This window comes from Eurypyga helias, unplaced genomic scaffold (assembly GCF_000690775.1).
Source record: "Eurypyga helias isolate BGI_N326 unplaced genomic scaffold, ASM69077v1 scaffold864, whole genome shotgun sequence".
Lineage (NCBI taxonomy): Eukaryota > Metazoa > Chordata > Aves > Eurypygiformes > Eurypygidae > Eurypyga > Eurypyga helias.
In genome coordinates this window covers 91,779-112,488 of record NW_010248105.1, presented here as the reverse complement: position 1 = coordinate 112,488, position 20,710 = coordinate 91,779, and the positions used below count along the sequence as shown (strand labels likewise).

General features: G+C 41.5%; 1 protein-coding gene across 1 annotated transcript in view; it reads left to right on the top strand.

Moving 5' to 3' along the window:
• Positions 1 to 273: 273 nt before the first annotated feature.
• The window catches only part of MYLK (myosin light chain kinase), a 108,021-nt gene continuing 87,584 nt past the window's right edge, over positions 274 to 20,710 (top strand). The window contains exons 1-4 of the mRNA XM_010150941.1: positions 274 to 733; positions 3,659 to 3,862; positions 4,952 to 5,086; positions 10,585 to 10,737. Of these exons, the coding sequence (XP_010149243.1) occupies positions 274 to 733; positions 3,659 to 3,862; positions 4,952 to 5,086; positions 10,585 to 10,737 (952 nt within the window). The remainder of the gene's footprint in view (positions 734 to 3,658; positions 3,863 to 4,951; positions 5,087 to 10,584; positions 10,738 to 20,710) is intronic.

Below are 20,710 nucleotides of genomic sequence, written 5' to 3'. Positions count from 1 at the left end.
TCGCCTCTTTCATGTTCTTTCTGTGTTATTAATCTGTGTGAGGGAAACTGAAGGCTAATCAGTTCACCTTGCTAAGGGCTTGCATATTTGTATCATTGTTGATAATAATAATTAGTCTTTATACAGTGTCATGTATCTGTAAACTTTTCCTTTTCCTTCAGCATGCCACCAAAACCAACAACACTTGCTATTAAAACCACTGAAAATTCAGAATTCAAACAGGCAACTAGCAATGGGATTGCTAAAGAGCTGAAATCTAGCAGCACTGAACTCATGGTTGAAACCAAAGACAGGCTGTCAGCAAAGAAAGAAACCTTTTACATTGCCAGAGAAGCCAAAGACAGTAGGCAGGGACGGCACCAAGAAGCCAATGCAGTGTCTCCTCAAGAATCTAAAGAAGGGACAAAGGAATCCCAGGTCTTGCAGAAAACTTCAAGCACCATCACGCTACAAGCTGTCAAACTGCAACCAGAACCAAGGGCAGAACCCCAGGCCACTTTCACCAGACAGGGCGAAGACAGGAAAAGGGCTGTGCAGCCCCTGACGGCAGCTCAACAAGCCCCACCTCTGGCAGCGCAAGGCAGTCCAAGGAGTAGAGAAGCACAAAACCGATCTGGAGCCCAGAAGGCTGTGATGGAGAAGAGGGAGCCTTTGGGAATTCCTCCTCAGTTTGAGAGCCGTCCACAGAGCCTGGAAGCACCAGAAGGCCAGGAAGTTAAATTCAAGACCAAAGGTAAAGGAATGGAAGTTCCCAGAGCCCTGGGGTTAGTCAGGTTCCCCTTCTGTGTGTGGAAGCAATTCCTTCTTTACTGCAAGTTGTCCTCCTGAAAGATTTTGGAAATGGATGCAAAATCTCACACTATTTCCACAACACTCAAATTTTCAAATCATTCCATCCCATACTGTCTGTCACTTCTTTCAATCAATGATCCTCTTTCTAGGAAGTAGTTTTAGGGCGTTATATGTGAGGGTGAAAGAGAGAAAATGTATGGTACACTTTCCAGAACTTTGGAATTGGTTATATTGCCCTTAAGCCAAAAAAAAAATATCGGATAAGAAACTGCCATCAGTCACTGCATTTCCCTTGCAGCAGCTACTTTTACCCCTCATGTTTGGTCAACCCAATGCTGATCTGAGTGCTTCCTAACAGCTGAAATGGTAAAGTCAGAATTAAAAGCTGTAGCTTAGATTTTCTCTGCAGAATTTGACTGGGTTTTAACCTCTCAAGAGAGTAATGAGAGCTGCTTTTTGCTGAATCCTGTGAGTAGATTTGGAACATGCCTTTTTTTTTTTTTAATTGCAATTTTAGTAGAAAATAATCTTGAAGAATTTTTCTGCTATTTTTTAAATATAGCATTACCACTTCAAGTTGTTCCCACAAGTGAAAGAGAAATTGGTTTTTATGTCTCTGGAGAAAAAAAAAATTACAACAAACCCATGGTAATTGATTTAATTTCTTCATAGTTTTTTCCCTATGAACAAAGAATACAATTTATATCACAAACGCAGAGAGCAAGGAGGGAAAAAATATTCCAACAGTCCCAACAGCTTCTGAATAGTTTATATTTCAGATGCATTCGTACTAAGAACATGAATTGTTTTCCATCAGAGCATCTCAAAATCTTTGCAAGGTCTAACTAATCCATGATCCTGTTTGATAGGGAAATTTGGTCCCTATTGTACCGATCACAAGGAGATCATTCAGTTCTGATTGAAGTCAGTGAATGTCTTTTCATTTGGCTTTAGACCCACCTCCCAGACTCTTACATGCAAAAGCAAGGTGTCTGTGGGGAAGTTAGAAAGGAATGTCCCTAGCGCCTTAATAACTAATCCAAGAACCTCGGTTTCCTGAGACTCCTCTCCACAAGGGTGCCCAGGGTTGCTTTCACAAGCACCTTCTCTTCCTGGTTGCGATGGACAATGGAAATCTTATTACACCCCGAAGAAGGCTTCTCCCTTCCAGGCTGTCAGCTCAGCATCCTTCTGGGTCTGTGCAGTTACTACGAAGCATCCAGGTTCTTTGAGACTTCCGGGTGTGGCATTTTTAATTCCTCCTCCCCAGCTTTTGGAGGATCCCCCACATCCTTCACCAATTGTCTGTGGGTTCCAATGTGCTCTTTCTCTGCTGGCCAAGAAAGAAATCTTTTCTGAATTCTAACTCCTAGTTTCTAGTGGAGAAAATTCACATTAAAATGGCATTTCTTGTTTTCTCATGTATGCATTCCATTTTTTGCCCTATATGTGGGTGTAATGGTAACCTGTCTCCTTCCTAATTTTTTGTGGATTTGGAGAATCTGGAGCTGGATTTGGGGGCTGCTTTTTTCCCAGAGAGAAGGGAATCCTATTTTTCCTATTTCTAGTAACTTGTGTCAGATCAGGTCCTGCTAGCTAAGGGTGGTTCTTAATAAAGAAAATCATTCCCCTATCCTTGTATTTTCTCTATTCAGAAGGGTTTCCTTCAGTATGTCATGTCTGTTATGGGTATTCCTGCCGTCTTTTACTGCCTGTACCTTCCTCCAGGGCTGAGCACTCTTGCTATCATAAAATGAGTAGAATTGGGAAGAAACATCAGCAAGGTGGAAAGCCCCAGAGGGGCCCTGTTTGATGAAAATAAGTGAAGGGTGGGGTTGGTGGCCTTTTCCATCATTCTTTTCTAACCTCTTCTCTGTGGTCATCATAGCAACTGCCCCATGAAGCCCAGACCTCCCTCAACACTACCAGGAGCCCAATCTCATTTTCCACAGCTCTTACACAGGCAAAGAAGGCAGTGAAGCTGCAGCTGTGTTGTTTCTGCTCCCTGAAAATTTACTGTCCTAGGAAGCTGCCTGCTTCACCTACATCTGGACCCCAGCCTGGAAAAAAAACAACCCAGAGTCAGAGAATGGTTGAGGTTGGAAGGGATTTCTGGAGGTCATCTGGTCCAACCCTACTCATGCAGGGTCACCTAAAGCAAGTTGTCCAGGACTAGGTCCGGATGGATTTTGCCTCTCTCCAGGGATAGAGACTCCACAACCTTCTGGGCAACCTGTGCCAGTGCCTAGTCACCCTCACAATAAAATAGGGTTTATGTTCAGACAGAGCCTCCTGCATTTCAGTGTGTGCCCATTGCCTCTGTCCTGTCACTGGACACCACTGAAGCGAGACCAGCTGTGTCATCTCTACACCCTCTTTTCAGACACTGCTATGCATAGATGAGATCTCCACACCCCATGCCCGCCCACCCCACCCTAACCTCCAAAGCTTTCTCATCTCCAGGCTGAACAGTCCCAGAATAAATGAAGTCAGTGACAGGTACCATGGGTTGCAAAGCACTGCTGGGTGCTCAGAGTTTAGCATCATAGGAAGGAATGGGGAGAAATGTCTTTTCCTCCTCTAATATCTCATTACATAAATTTTGTATGTGACTTTCAGAGCAACAACTTTCAGGTAGAAGTGCTTGGGGTTTTTCAAGTTATCAAATATTTGTTATTTTACAAAATGGACTGGCCAAAAGATTTTTCAAGGGCAGATTTTTTTAAGACAGTTTGCGTTTTACTTGCTCATTAAGGTTTATGTAATTATGTATGCGTAAATTACACCTAATTTAGACTAAAGCGAATATTGGAATTACATTGAGGGGAATACATGTTCAGAAAAATTCAAATATCTGGTTGTCTAGTTTCAGGGAAACCCAAACCAGATGTGGAGTGGTTCAGAGAGGGTGAACCTATTAAAGCTGGAGAAGATATCCAAATATATGAAGAAGATGGAATTAATTGCCTATGGCTAAAGAAAGCCTGCTTGGGGGACAGTGGATCTTACAGCTGTGCAGCTTTCAACCCCAAAGGCCAGACTTCCACCAGTTGGTTGTTAACTGTCAGAAGTAAGTAAGCTCTTGTTAGCCCATCTGCTTTGAAAACTGTGGCTGGGCTTTTCTAAGCCATTGAAGGATGGTGACTACAAAATTTCTATTAGGTCTTCTCAATGCAGGTTAATTCTAATTAGTCTCAGTGACTAATGTGGTTCAGGATAGTTGGCAACCCACTTTCTGCGTCAGTTTCCCTTCTCACCTTTTGTTTTTGTTGTTCGTGTAGCTGAAACCGTCTCACTGAATGTTTTGCAGGCAGAGAGCCCTGTTCTTCATTGGGGTTTTCCATTAATGCTTGTATTTAATACAGGTTGCTGAGGATTTTCTTGCTGTTGTTCTGCATTCAGTTCTTTTGGCGTTGCTCAGCATTTCTGTAGGACACTGAGTATCTGAAGTGTTTTTCAAGCACAAACCAATCCTGTGCAGTAAAGCAAATATGAAGAAAAGTAAAGGAATGAGAATTACCTTCTGCTAAATTCAATTACACCTCACAGTGACAAATTATTTTGCGCTTGAAGGCATTGTCTTACTGGTCTGGTTGAAAGATCTGTTGGCGTCTTAGTAAATCCTATCCTCAATTCTAATCTTTTCACCTGCTTTTAGGTTTTGTTCCAGAGCTGTGATTTCTCTATTTCCTGTGCCTGTGGTTAAACCAGGATACCCAAGATACTCTAATTTTCAGTCTCATGAGAGACCTGTAAACTGCATCCTTAAGTCACCCTGTTTCATGGCCAGCCAGGGCAAATATTGGGGAGGGATTGGGAGAAGACAGACAAGAGAAGAATTATCCTTTCTGTTCTTTGCTCTGAGCTCTCTGGTAATATGTTGCATACACTTGTAGTGATTGGCTGCAAATGGTGGATTCCGGCATAGAAAACCACCCTTCGAGATACAGCTTGAGGGCTGGCAGTGCTTGCCTTGTAGGTTATAGAAAAATCCCTTCTTTACAAAACATTTCACCATTGTTTTGATTCTTTTTTGGTTTTGCTTGTTTTCATGGAATGAATCTTTTAGCCCAGCCATGTCACCTAAGTATACCTCGAAAAAGTCTCTGATAATTCTGTCAATTTTCATTAAAGGAACTGTTTCATTTTGGTTTTAAAGGGCCTAAAGTTCAAGAGGTTGCTCCATGCTTTTCCAGTGTCTTGAAAGGATGCACTGTGAGTGAAGGGCAAGACTTTGTGCTGCAGTGCTGTGTAGGAGGCGTCCCTGTCCCTCAGATCACATGGCTTCTCAATGGTAAGGAATCCCCTGCTCTGCAATACCTGCACGCACCCACTTGGCATCCACAGTCACAAACCAACTCTGATCAGTACATAGCAAGGCTGTGAACACTGCACAAAACACTCTAAATCACCGAAATACGATCCGCTAGAATATCTGAGGAAAATCAATTTATATGCACAGAAGGTGGTTTTCTTCAGCTGTTTTCTGTCTTACTGCAGTTTTCCAGTATGTCCAGGAGGGGACTCTGGTGGCAAGATTGTGAGCAGATGGGTTTCCTGGGTATTGTTAAACGCAACTTTTCACCACTTCAACAAAGTCTGTGTTGCTACTGTATGCCGAATCCTGTGCTACCCCCACTTCTTTAGCAATAGCCGCTGCTCTGAGAGTAACAGATTGGCATCATGGTCCTGCAGGGATAATAAGCTCTAAGCAAAATAAGTGCAGTTTATCACTCTTTACGGTAGGAAGGAAACCCATGCGTGATTCCACCCTTCCATGTGCTGGGCAGGTCTTAATTGGTCTTGGCAGCTATGTCCCCAAGATCTTAAAATCACAGCTGTTCTGCTTGCTTCTCTACTAGAAATCTTTTCCTTGAGATTCAAACACTTGCCCAAAGCTGACTAAAACAAAAGGATAAGTAAAATTTTTTTAAACGTTTATCAGACTCTGTAATCTCCTAACCTGCCCTGGTTACACCACTGAACATGAAAGTTTCCTTAACAGACTCCTCTTAATATCAAAATTGGACTGAAACATGAGTGTTTTGCTTAGATTCCAAATTATTTCAGAGATACAGGGACAACACACTTTGGCTGAGGGCTTTTTCCATTTAGAGCCATTTCTATTAAACACTAGACAGATTTCTTCAGCTTACCCCTTGGTCACCCCTCTTATTCCTGAAGAGCAATTGATTTTTTGCAGACTCTCCCAGGCTATCTATCTTTGTGTGTGTGTAATTTAAAGACAAATAATAGCACACTTTTCCAGAAAGATGTTTCCTCCAGGTTGGTTTTAAAATCAGTTATTTGCACATGATCTCTATTTTGCCTTTGCTGTTCAGCATAAATGGGGTAACTCAAAAAGGTGGCAGGACAAATGAACCATGACCTTGAGACTGGTACGTTCCCACAGCCTGGTCTGTTCCCCTCCCCATAGCTCCACGTCTAGAATAGAAGGGCCGCTGCTTTATTTACAGCACAAAACGTGAGTAAAGGCTCTGAGACTCTCCCGCTGGAAATAATTTGTTTCTGTGTCTGAAGGCTACTCTGCAGTTTCTCCTTTGCAGACGTGAGTAGAATCACTGTTTTGCAATGCAAGAATTGTGTCTTGTAGCACGGAAGGTGCAAGTCCAACTCAGAGGGTCAGTCATTTCTTCTTCATGTTCCAAGGGTACCCCCTGCTTATAAGGGGTTCCCTTAGTCATTGAAGGATGTATTTGTACCCAGTTGTCTTCCATATACAGGGCATCTTCCTGTCTCAGATGACTTGCTGTGTCACAGTTCATGAGGCAGAGATGCAGCATCTTCATTGATGTAACTATGTTCTGCTTTACTAACCAGAAAATTGTTGTCTCCTGAAAAACACAGCCTAAAGATCAATAAGCAACACATTTCTGAAGGCCTCCAGTATGCACTGTGCCCCTCTGCCTTTTTGCAGGATGTTTGTTCAGCCCTGGCCTTTCTTCTCACTAATCTCAGATGAATCTGCCCCTCTGTAGGTATAACCATGTTTGTGTTGCATCCAAGCTTCTAACTGCAATCAGTTAGATCAATGTCACAAGCAGGCAAAAGCAGGTGGGTTTTTTTTTTTTCCCGGATAGCTGGATTTGAAACCATCAGGATTCTGTAAGTGAAAACCAGTGCATTAACTGTGCTCTTAAATCAAAAGGCAGTGATGAGTCTGAGTAACAGAAGCCCAAGAAATAACCATAATAATAAAAATTAGAGGCATCATATATTATTCTAAAGACATAAACATGCTACTTTAAATCTAAACTCCTAAAACATGCCACCATAGTTTAATGCCTCTCTGTCCTGCCTCTGATTGTGATACTTAACTGTTTATATACCATTTTGATACAAACTTGAGTGGATTATAAACAGGTAGTTGAATGCTGATAATTTCATGTACACTCCTAGGGTCATTATTTTACCTGAAGAATGAATTGGCTATTGTGATATCTGTTTGAATGCAAACATTTCCTTCCCATCTGCCATCTAGCTGGATACTGCTAACTTTTCATATTTATAGCCATTGCCAAATAAAGGAGAAAGTTGTGTCTCTGGTCCTGCAATAGTACTCCAAGGAGACATAACAACGCTTTTGGCAAAATGACATGATGGAGTCTTTCATCAACTGGCCATATGAAGAAAAAAGTGTATTCACAGTATGTAATTTGAGGCAGGCAGAAAAATTTTCTTTTAGGTGTGACAATCTGCTGTCCATGCTTGGAATATAAAGCTTTTTAAGTTAACAACCAATAGCCTGCAACAGAGAAAAAACCAATCTGCTGAGAGCAATCACACCACTGTCCAAAATATAGCACGTTTGCTAAACTCCAGAGAAAAAAAATCTTATGGGACAGATGTGTAAAGTTCACAAGAACATGTCAAATGCAAATTGTCTTGCAAGCATGACAATAGTAACAAACTAGAATTAATTTTTGAAAGGAATAGTGAGAAAAGTAGGTCTATCCTGATGAAATAATGAATGTAAAGACCAAGTTATCAAATCATAAGAAACATGAACAGAAGGCTGCTTTGAGAAACAAAAAATAAAGGGTAAAAAGCAGAACAGTCTCACTCCTAGGCTGGCCAGCCCTTGGTACTGAACAGTCTGTATGCCATTCAGGCTGCTTTCCCCACAACCTCCAAGGAATCCACACCGCCAGACAACTAAAAGACTGGACATAACTTCATGTACCCTGTTACATACAAGTACTACTTTAGATATTGAGCATTTTTACCAGCTGTGACTACATGCAGCTTTAAAACATTTTTCAACTCATTATATAGATTGACCTTTCAGATCAACCAAGTCAAAAACCAGGTGTTGTATGCAGTGCATTGTCTATAATTACTTTGTAGCTTCTGTGAGGATGAGTAGTTTTCCCATATTCATAGAGACTGCACAAATAAGAGCTACCTGACTGAACTATGGATTTTATATGAGCTCTTGCTCTTCATGTGCTCTACCAACTTTAGGGATTTTTCTTAAACTTTTTCCCTATTTCAATGATTTAAAGCTTTTTTCCAACTTTTTCAGGAAGTTTTTAATTGTCCTTTTGCTCTCACTCTGCCCTTTAAGTTTCTTTCTGGATTTTCCCTGACTTACTGTCAAATTCCCTGAAAATAAACTTCTTTATAAGGCTTTGTTGAGGCCAGAACTAAAACACAAGAACTTCTCTGACAATACTACAGTGTTAAATACTTTATTGGTAACTTCTTTTTAAATTGCAGGAATAATGCCTATGTATTTAAAATATGTTCCTTTTCATATTGCTTTCCATGTGTTGGGTTTTTTTCCCCTAGTTTGAATGGAACCTCTTTCTGCTGAATTTAAAAACAGTATGACGGTGGCTTTAGCATAACATTTCTCAGCATGGTGTTTGGTTTTAGGATAGCTTTCTGATCTATCCAGAAAGCTTTTAATAAATGGGCCAGGGGAAAATTTCCTTTCTTCTGGCATAACATGCCAGCAGAAAGGTATTTTTTGTTATTGTTCCTGCTGCCAAGCTGTCACGGAGATTTGACTGTTCTGCCTCTGGAGAAAGGAACATTTCACTACTGGGAGAGTTGCTTTTATTAGATCAAAATATAAGTGCAGTGGTCATAATTTAGAATCTTGCTGCAGGTTACTCCTCGGGGCTGATACACTTTTTTTTCTGGGGTCTGATGAAAAGGCTATTCTGTAAGTGAATTCACTGTTCTGTAAATAGGGTTAAAAACAGACAGTTTTGTTGGGAGCTGGAGTGAAAAAGAGGATGCCCTGAAAAATTTGAGGACATGGTGAAGGAGACCACATTTTTCTTTTCCACATAGAACACTTACCCTATTTGTTTGCTTATTTGCAGCAGAAATAAAAAGGTAATGCTCTGGTTTTGATGATGCCACTTTTAGCCCAAGTGTATTTTTGTTATGGTTATCATCGTAGCGTCATTAGGCACCATTAAGAGTTTCAGTGTCAGAATCCCAGGCAGGATCTCTGTCAGGTTAGATATTCTGCATTCAGACCAGGAAGGCAGTCCAGTGCCTCATGTCCTCTTACAGAAAGCTCTGTCTGCTTGGGCTTCAGCTCTACACACACGTGGCTGAATGTAATGTTATACCCGCATGCGAAAGTACGTGATTGGACCTAATAGTTGCGACAACTTGTGTGTAACCGAGTGAAAGGGAGCTCAAAGGAACCAGTCATAAGAACATGTGACCTGTGAGGAAGGTGGAGAGAGTTTAACCTAAAACTGGAATCTTCTGGGCCGTTGATTAAATGATCACCCCAGTTTTTCATGCAGCAGAAAATTCAGTAACTTAACAAATAGTTGACTTCTAAGATAAGTAAAGGAACAAGGTCATCTACCACTTTTTATAATATATCTAAGTATTTTGGCACATGAAATCAATTTTCGTAATTCCTTTTGACCATGATTTCCCAAGTGACAGATGTCTTTGATTCTGTCCTGCACAAGTTCTCTGCAGTTCCACCCTCTTCTCTTAGATAACCCTAATTCCTTTTTCCAGCATGGTGTTTATGCACAGATACCAGGCCCTCTTAAGCACTGCATACACTGGGAAAGCAACCAATGATGAGTCAGTAGTGGAAAGTATTTAATATTGGGAAAACAGATTGCAGAAGCATTTCAGAAAGTAAGGCTGAGATTGATGACAGTTTCTGAAACAATAGCAAGGCAACTTTAACCAGTTTACACCAACATTTAAGCGTGTTCCAAAGCAATTCAAGGAGCAAGTGTCTTAAAATCAACTTCTTTAATAGTCACGCCACCACAGATCAGACTGTACCTGTCTGCTACCGGACCATACACACTGTAGTGTAGATTGTCTGTGTACATCAGACTCTTGGCTCCATCATAGATTTTGCTGTCTCACTTGGGATGTCCTCTACCACAAAGTACTTGTTGGAGGACCTCAAGTGCTTCTCCATGCTCAACAGGTTTTGCACAATAACACTAATATCTAGTTTCAGGCAAAGTACAAGGTGGAGACAATGTCTGTAGCAAGCACACAAGACATTTATCCACCTGAAAGAAAAACTGTTCAAAACACAAAGACAGACCTTTCCCCTCTTACTGCTACTCAACACCCTGTGAACCTAACGGTGAGATTTGTCTGACAACTGTATGCTGCATTGTGCTTGGGATGCTGCTGTTTGTAGTCACTAGAGAGCAGTGGCTGTGCACCAGACAGAGCGATTAGGCTCTGCGCTAATTTCCCTGAAAAGAAGGGCTTTTGAAACTTGTAATGTATTAAGACATTTCTCTTCCTTTCTGTTGGCAGACCAGCCAATTCAGTATGCCCATTCCACTTTTGAAGATGGAGTTGCAAAACTGACTGTTCAAGATGCCCTACCAGAAGATGATGGCGTTTATACCTGTCTGGCTGAAAATAACACAGGACAGGCATCTTGCAGCGCTCAGGTCACAGTCAAAGGTGAGTATCTCAGCATCACTGCTGATATCAAGCTAAGATGTTTTAAAAAAGAAATCTTGGATCCTTAACAGAGGTGGTTGTTAGTTATTTCCATGTTTTTTCTAAGCTGTTGTCGGCTGGGTACCTTTACTCCCCCTTGGAGGTGTGTGCCACTTAAATGCTTAGGGACTGTGAAATGAGAAGTAATATGCATGTTTCAGGAAAAGACATTAGTGCTCTGACCTTACCAAGAAGGGCTAAGTTTTGGAAGTACCAGCATACGAAAGGACTGATGCTGCTGAAGGAAAAATAAGTGCAGCATCACCCATCAGTCAGAGTGTGTTATCATGAGAAGGCAGATGCTTCTCCTTTCTCTTGAAAGGCAAAGCACAGAAATCAGTGCCAGGGACTGCAGTTACGATAGCAAATGCCAATATTCTTTTTCTGCTACCAGTATTTATCAGAGGTGATTCTGAAGAGGTATGTATCATCTAATTTGGAGCAGTGTATCTCTAAGCAGAATTTTGGTAGTGAAACTAGCAGAAGAACATTGTAGTAAGCAATTGAGATGATCTCTTGTCTCAGAAATCTGAGAGCACCCTCTTTGCAAGTATCAATAATTTGATACCCTCACCGCTGATTTCACATAGCTGATTTGTCCATGAAAGCCATAATTCTGCAGTAGGATCTGAACAAACAGTTTGAAAGACCAGATGTCACAATGAAGACAAGAGATGACAGAATCCCACAGATAAATTGAACAGTGAGGTGGTATCAATCAGTATTATGGTCTTTAATTCTTATCATTTCACCTGGCATCAGTTTATGCAGTTGTTTGGTTTTATGGCTTGGAGATGACCAGTCCCCTCCCTCTACAATCCTCCTCCCTTAGACTTCCCCTCTCTCTAAAATCAAGCCTGTATTTGGTATTTGTCATCTGCAAATTATTTTTTCCCGAAGTTATGATAGTTTGCCACTGCCTGTCTAACAGACTTGTGAGTGACAACTACCAAGGAACTATTCCAATTGTCTATGTCCAAATAATACCTGCCCCAGATTTTTACATGCAGCTTGGTGGGAAATGTACCCTGATCCCTGGGATCCCAGGATTTGTCTTTGTTTGCCAGTGTTCTATGGTGTTTGTCTACAGCACTGCAGTGGTATGCCTGCCCCTATTCTGTCTGTATGAATCCACTTAAAACCCTAGACAAGCTTAAAATGAAAACAAAATCATTCTGATAAACCTCTGAGTTAATTTCTTGATTACTGAATTAGAAATGCAGTCATTCCCTCCCTGCCATCCCTCTCCCCCTGAAAAAAGGCACCAAGTAGAAAAGATTGATTTAATATAAGCCTGAAACTAATCTGTTCTCAAAGCTGTCATTTATAATTTCTCTGCAGCATTTCATCTGCATTAGCTAAGGGTCAATCAAGAGCGCTCCGGCTCAAGGGAGCTGTCTTTGACATGGGACCTGCTGGTTCTTCACTGGGACATAGAAACCAAGAAGACAGCCGATTTCTGAGTTATTTTAGGGTTGACATACAGTTTTAGCGTGGGGGCAATAGTGATCTAACCTTTCCCTAGGTTTATGTACTCTGCTGAGCTATTTCAGGCTACAGAGTTGCTGTTGCACTGAGTTGGCTTCCTCCTGTATTCTAGCTAGTCTGGGGCTGGAAAGCTACGTTGCTGCTATGATGGGGACTTAATTCCTCTGTTTTGCATCCTATTCTATTTTGTGGGAATCAAGGAGGGGAATACAATTGCAGAATTAAGAACACGCATGACAGGCTGTGAAACCATGTGTTCAACATTTTTACAGCTTTAACTGTCCCCTCCACTTCCTCCTAAAACTCATTATGTCTCTGTTGCCATGAAGATTACAGTAACTTTCCCCAAGACTCAGATCAATATAGATTTGCCTGCCAAAAATAGTACCAATTTTTAAATCATGATTTCCAAATCTCTTATGTGTTCATATATTTTTCCATCAGAGCCTCTAGCAAATGCTTATTGGCATTAGAGTTCTCTGGGACTCTGAATTCTGCTGCTAAGGCTTCTTTCATTGCTCAGCATGTGCAGACAGATTACAGCAGGAAATCAGTGTACGTGCAGAAGGAGAGAAAACTTCGAAAATCCTCTCCTGACTAGACATTGATTTTTGGAAAAAAAGTCTGTAAGAACAACTTCTGCATTGTAACCCACCTCTCTCCAGTTCCTTTTTATCTCCAAGGCAATTTAAGGGTTTCAGGTTTCATTCAGTGTTCTGTTTGTTCATTCATCGTGAGAGAAATATTTTCCTTTTGTATGTGAAAAGTAGTTTATATTTAATCTAAGAAGGAATGGATGTTCTTGGCATATCATCAATATCAGACCAGTGTCAGAATTCGGCTTTTCCTTAACTGGCTACTCTTGGTCCCTGGACGTTTCTCTGAGTCTGTCTGGGTCTACATTTCATTTCACGTTGCTGTTATTGGCTTTGCTACTCTAATGCAGCAAGGGTCTTAGGGAGGGGTGTATCTGCTGTCATCAATGGGGAAACTTTACCTGGAGTGAACTGCCTGTCTTAAGAGTAAAATTCAATTTTATTTTTCCAAGTCAAAGCACTCCACCTTCTAAATCAAATTAAACTCACAGATAACTCAGAAAAGTCTCACGTTGGCTGCAAGGATAGTCAGTGACAAACTGTTCAAAGGGAAAAAAAACCCAAACACAACCACAACATAAGCCTCACGTTTGGGTTATAGTACAAGATGGTACTTAAACCTGCTAGTAGGTTACAGATGTTACCTGGCCACATCTTATGTTTTCTGATAACCTTTTGTGCATTCTTTGTCCTTCAGAGGATCTGTTGCTTTGTTTTTGTCAAAGGAAATTTCCTTTCCTGGGATTACTGTAGGAAACAACATGTTAAAGGCTCTTTGCCCCGTAAGGAGAGGATTTTTCTCAGCACTTTCAGTATGCTCTGCACTGGGCCCTGGACAACTACCCAGGCTTATTGCGGCATAGCGCTCCTCTGAAGTCATCAGTCTCAGATGAATTCAGGGTTGTCTTTTGCTGCTTTATTATTAAGCAGGCTGAATTCTGCCAGGCACTGAGGTCCATCAGCCTGTCCTTGGGTTTGATTGAAAAACACTGAGGGTACCTAGCTGTTTGTAGGAGTCTTTTGGCACTGTGTTGAAAAAGCCCCACACTTCATATGGATGGGGCATAAGAAATGCAGTGGTCTGGAAGAATTCAAACTAATCAGTCTTGTTATTTAAGGCAAGAAAATAACATCTTGACATCACTTAAGTAAGTGATCTGAAGGCTGAGTAAATTGGGATAGATCTGTTGGGTAGTCTGTGGAGAAACTAAGTTAATCAAGATGAAGCTAATTTTGGCCTCGTAAAAGACTTAGTAGACTAAATGGAATCCTGACAGTCATCTTCCCTGTGATGGTGGTTTCTTACAGCTGAGATACAGGCAGACATGAACTACAGAGAATGAACAGCACTTCTTTGAAAAAATGGAGTAATAATTGTCTTTGCCATGAGGACTTCAGTTTCCAACTGAACTCTCCAGTGACTGGGGTGCACTGGATGAAATGTGAATTAGTGTGATGCAAGAAAACCTGAGAGGTGTGAAAAATAGTCTAGATTATGCAAACATTCCATGAGAGACGTACCTGGAATGCTACCATTTACTGCTCTGCAAATGTAAGAATTTGTTTCTTTTAAACTTATGCATCATTTTCTATACACAGGAAAATCAGGACTTGGGAGGCTTTGGTGCTGACCTACGAATTTAAAAAAAAAATTCAAACAATGTATGCATGACTGAATTGTTTCTGTTATTGTATGTGCAAGCTAGGAAACTGCATCAGTGTTACCATTTAATATTTCAATTTTCATATTGTTTTTTGATATGAAATAAGTATACAAGCCATTTTTAAATTTAATTTTAATTTAAACACACCAGGCATTTTAAAAAAAACAACCCAGCTCCTTAACAGGGATATGCAGGCTACATTCAAGTCACCTGAAGTATATGGTGTTTATATACTGATGGTGATTGTAGATGCTGAGGTTGGTTATTAACATAAATCAGCTTTTTATCAGGGTGGCTATATGTTTTAATCATATTTTTTACAAATAGGAAACTGAGGTGAGGAGAGGTTAATTTACTTTGGATGTACATATATAATGGTCAGTGTTAATGCTTTGCTGTAGCTGTGACAATCAGTATATAGGCAAGACAACTAGTGGTAACAACTGGTGCAGTTGTGTACCGGGTTTGTGTGGTAAGGTTTTGGTAGTAGGAGGGCTACAGTGGTGGCTTCTGTGAGAAGATGCTGGATAGATAGACCTGTCTGATAGAGCCAGTACCAGCCAGCTCCAAGATGGGCCTGACCCTGGCCAAGGCCAAGCCCATCAGCACCAGTGGTATGGGACAACATGTTTGAGAAGGAAAATAAAAACCTGGGCAAGAGAAATTGCAACCAGAGGAGTGAGATTATGTGAGAGGAATAGCTCTGCAGACACCAACGTCAGTGAAGAAGGAGGTGGAGGAGGAAGTGCTCCAGGCACCGGAGCAGAGATTCCCGGGCCCTACAGCCATGGAGGGTCACAGGGGAGCAGAGACTTGCCTGCAGCCTGTGGAGGATCCCAGGCTGGAGCAGGGGTATGCCCAAAGGAGGCTGTGACCCTGTGGGCAGCCTGTGCTGGAGCAGGCTTCTGGCAGGGCCTGTGGCAAGAGGAGCCCAGGCTGGAGCAGGTTTGCTGGCAGGACTTGTGACCCTGGAGGGACCCAAGCTGGAGCAGGCTGCCCCTGAAGGACGGTAACCCATGGGAGAGACCCACACCAGAGCAGTTTGTAAAGAGCTGCAGCCTGTGGAAAGGACTCCCATCAACAGCCTCTGCATGTAAGAGAGGCAGTTAACTGCTCCCTCCAGCTTTCTCTAGGTATGGTATCAAGCTGGAGCACTTGTTACATCAGGGCTGACGGCTGGGGGAATGTCCTTCTGTCTTGCAGCTCTGTAGTAGATGACGAACAAAGTATCTGACCCTCTGCAGGCTCCTTGAGAGTTCTCCAGCCTCCTCCCACCAGGCAGCAGCATTGCTGATAGATTTCAAGCGGCAGGTCGTGAGCGTGGGTGGTGATAGCAGCAGCACAGGCTTGCAGCCAGGGTGATTTTGTGGGCTCTAATGCTCTGCAGCCACCCATTTTGCTGATGCTTGTCTTCTCCACGCTGCTTTTTGAACAGAGGCCTAATAGTTCCTCCCTTGGTGAGCAAGCACTATTCAGCAAATCCTGCTCGTTGGTTCTTGACCTCATTTCTCCCTCCCTGCCAGCAGTGCACTTTCCTGACTTCACATCTGTTCCCCTTTCTCCCCCCGCCACTTTCTGTTCACACCTTCTTTTTTTTTTTTCTTCCCAGTGCAGCCTCCCCAGTGTAAGGTCTATGTTGGGAAGCCTGCAGCCCTTGCAATCCGATTACTGTAGTCATTCATGATCACTGGACTAGCAGATTAGTCACCTGAAAGCCTGTCCGAGTCCCTGCTGTAACCAGTTTATCAGAGCAGTGAAGGGAGATGCTTTCTGGAAAACCAGTTTGTTTTGTTCCTGTCACTCTTCCATCTGGTGTGAGTGGGACCATAATATATAACCAGGTGGAAGAAAGGCTTTCAGGTAGGAGGCTTTTCTTCCAGTCATGAGAGATGCTGTCTTTAGGTTGTGGGTCGTTTTTCTTTCTCAGAATGACCTCTCGTAGACACTAATCTTTTAAATAAGGTTATCACTGCAATAAGCAGCCTCTCTTGGAAGACTTAATTGAGAGGCTGCAGCTTTGTTTCTCTCAGATATGTATTTAATTTCTGCCTTAGATAAAAGAAATATAATGTCTTGCCTACAGTGCTGAAGTATTTGTGACAGCTTTTCAAAGCCACTATTTATTTGAAAGAATTTTGCTGTATTTCGAGTGTAACATAAAGGACTATAGAACACTTTCCAAAATGTGTAAGTCCAGTCAGTTTCGTTAAATGTCCAAAAGGCATTCCAGGCCAGTAGCCTGGTGGAACCGCTTGGCTGTGTAAGAATTGGTTCAGAGCACTAAGCACAAGGAAGGGGGTTTTGTTACTGTATTGAAAGGTCAGAGGTAAGCTGTCGTGAGCAGGGCTAATATTTGCCTTCAAAGAAACTCTGTTCCAGGGCTTTCAAGAGTGTCCCAAAGTTGTCAGTCCAGCGCTCTGTACGGGTCACTAACATCTGTAATCCTTGTAAGACTGAGTTGCTTTTTAAAAAAAATTGCCTTCTTTCAGCACCTCAGGACCAAATGTAAACACAATGCCAACGAAGGACAAGAGCAAAACATGTGGAAGCTTTTCGTGATAGAGGATTTGTGCCATCGATATAAACAGTGTTCTCTAAAGTCAACTTCTCGATATAAACCATTTCCAGTAAAAGAGAAACCAAATTTGGATGCAAATGATGAAAGAGTGCTTGCAGAATGAGCAAAAATTAAATGGCAGGAATTGCATTAATATTACTTATTAACAGAATTTGTTGTATGTACATTTGGTATAGAAAATATTTCTAACTAGGCAGATATACCACTCTATTGCCTAGTTCAGCACTTCTTCTAGAGATCTAATTTTGTCAGTGATACCTCACTTTTAGAAGAATAAGGTTTCTATTTTACAGACTAGAAAAATAAGCAATACAGAGATGTCTAAGCACCTTAATACAGTTAATGTTGTGAGTCCTAGTGAGCAGATCATTCCTTTCTAGCAGAGGAAAGGAACAGAGGGCAGGGTCTTTGTACAGCTGTATACTACTGGAGGTCTTCCTATGCAGCTTCATTTTTGTCAGGCCTTGACTGCCAGTCCACATGCACAGATTGTGCCTTTTGTTTTTTTTCAAGGTACTGTCTTAGTTTGAGATTTTTTAATATAAATTCATGAAGAAAAGACTACTGACAGCGAACAGTGCCATACTAGAACTACCTTATCTTTCTTGGACTTAAATGCCAAACAAGCCTTGCTTTAGAATTCTTGCCACCAACTTTTACCCAGAAATACAACATTGCTCTTTTTTCTTATTTTTCTCCTTTATATTAGTCTAACCTCAAATGTTTCCCTGCTCTCAAGCTAAGTTGTATTTGAAGGGTTCCTTAAAAGCTTTCTTAGCTCAGTATCCTTTTAATTACTCGCTCAAAAGAGTGAGCAGCACTATTTTAATATTACCACAGGTAACTATTCAGTTGCCAGTGTGGATTTGCCAGAGGAGGGAAGGGCTGAAAGGGCTGTAACTCTTTATATTGGTGGCATCCTCGGGGATACTTGCACTTTATGTGGCTGACTAGTTCCTATTGTGCTTAGAGAATCGGTATGTCTGTACAGCATGGTACATGGCAATTAAGTTGAATTCTTTCTGCCTGTGCAGCCACACAAAAAAATTGAGACTGTCTGTGTGAAGGTGAAATTCTGCCTCAGCAGTATGCACATTTCCACTGCAGCGCTAACTTGGCTTGATCTAGCCTGTATGCAGTGCTCGATGGCAGACAGGTATCTAAGGTAGGGGAATTTGCAAGCAGTGGGCCAGCTGAGCTGCCTTATAAATGCATTTGGTAGGTATACACGCTCTCTAGCCTTCCATGGAGTTGCTGCCTGTGGCAGTGACAAAAGGGCAATTACCTGATGTAAGTAACTCGCAAACAGGGTTAGTCATTAATAAGGCAGACAGTTCTGAAGGCAAAAGCAAACATCACCTTGGCTGCAAAACTTCCAGTGAGACTGTCACTGAGGAATTTGGTCTGCTGACTGTGAAGGGATCTGCCGTGAACTCAGCTGGCTTATCTGCATCCCTGTCCCCTGCACTCTAAATTGATATTTTGACTGTTTCTCCCAAATCATAGTTCTTACTGGTGTAGGTAGCCTTTTGATACTGGGATTTCTGGGGTGGCATCTCTTTCAAATGCTATGGGTTGCAGAACAAACTGAGTAGACAAAGCAGAGGTTAAAATGCTGATTACCTGGTTATATGCAGAGATATCCCCTCTGTATGGGGTATACAGACGGAAGGACTCAGAAAAGGAGGAGCATACATCGAGCTGCAGGATAGGGCTGGAAGAATAGCCTGCAGTAAAATAAACAGATTGCCAGACTGGATAAAGCAGAACTCAGTTTCCTTTGCAGATACCGAACCATCCTGACCAGCATAGGCTTAGGGCATTGTCAGACTTGGGTTAACATTTTTTCTGTGTAATGCAAGGCACAACATCCAGACTATAACTTGGCCCAGCTCTTCAGTGAAAGTGTCTCCCAAGGATATTTAAATCTTGCCTTCCATTTACAAAACCGGATTATAACAGCAGAAATAAATGATGGGAGGTAGATGTGTAAAGAACACTGCTAGGTCATTAAACACCTAGTTCTCACGACCTAAGTTTGCAAAATGGCATACCAACCTGAGGTCTTTATTGAAGCCAAAATGTCCCTACATGTCTCAAGAACGTAGAGGTCTCATATTTTTTTATGCCAGTATAAATCAAGTTTAGAATTGTTGGAAAACTTGCAGAAAATATTTTTACCATATCACTTCAGGCCTGAAACAGAAAAGTGCTTTATGGGAGGAAAGACAGATGAGATAAGTGTCCTAATATCAATTTTCTGCCTTATAAAATCTGTTATTTTTTTACTTGATAGCACTGTTACCGTGAGGTCTGGTAACAGCTGGATTTATTTACACTGAAAATATCTGGGGAGGTGAAACTCTTTTCCAGATCGAGATCTCTGTGTGAACCTAAGCCTTGCTTTGAGAGATTTTAGTGAAATCTGTGACTTCTTTATCTGAGCTTGCTCACACGGAGAGCTTTTTGAGTTAAGCATTCTCCTCAGCTCAGTTGACTTATTAGCCTCTGAGCCAAAATGATATTTAAACACCATAAATGGTAAATGTTGCTGAGGCAGTCCTTTTGCACAGCTCAGACTAGGCATTAGTTGGCAGCTAACCACATGATTCTGGCAAACAGATTCCTCAAGTATAATTAAATCTCTTATAAGACTAAACACTGCAAGTTGTTTGTGGAGTTCTGAACAGAAGGCAGCAAACTATTCATTGCATATCCTTGACTTGTAACCGGTTGTAACCCTGATCTTGTGCAGCTGGGGGATTGCACTGAAGGTGTGTGCGTTCACTCTTGTAGCTGACCCTGCTCGAGCTGGGGGCTGGACTAGATGATCTCCAGAGATCCCTTCCAAACTCGACTCCTGTGTGATTCTGTGCGGTGTTGAGCACGCTGAAGTCCTGATATTTCAACAGGAGATGTCAGCATTCTGCAGCTCACGTTAAAACGTCTTCCATGCATCTGGGTAGCAACACAGATTCAACACAACACAACTTCAACACAACAACTCACCCTTGATTATCAATTTAAAAATGTTTACAGTGCATTCATGCACCAAGTTCTGATCCAGGGCTAGATTTTTAAAAAGTGTGCTTTGGCTTACCTCCACAGCTAACATTGACTCCTCTTGCAAAACTTTCCAGTCTGCAGATATGTGGATGTTAAATTTATGTAAGGACTCTTGAAATCCTGTCTTGAGAAAAGTTGAATAGGAAGAAAGCATTTTTTTATCACCTTCAATTTCTATTAATACAGGTTAATACATAAACAGATGTTTGATATGGTAGCTGTAGATGGATAAATTTACTATTGATTACACAGATACAGGAAAACAGAATAAGAGATGAATAGAAATAGCTGTGGATCAGAAGCAATCTATCTCTTTTCTCATTGCCATCCAAAAATGCTGAGAATCTGTATTTTTCTAAGAAATTAGGAGAGTTTGAATTCTTCTTAATCTCTGTGCAGTTTAATTCACTGGGTGGCTTTTTTAAACATAGATTTGGATGCCTATTAGAGTGTCTTTCTAATTAAAAAAATGAACCCTTAGGGGTAAGGCAGTGTTGTGGGAAAAGCCTATATAACTTTTGCTTTGTAGAAAACATATGTGG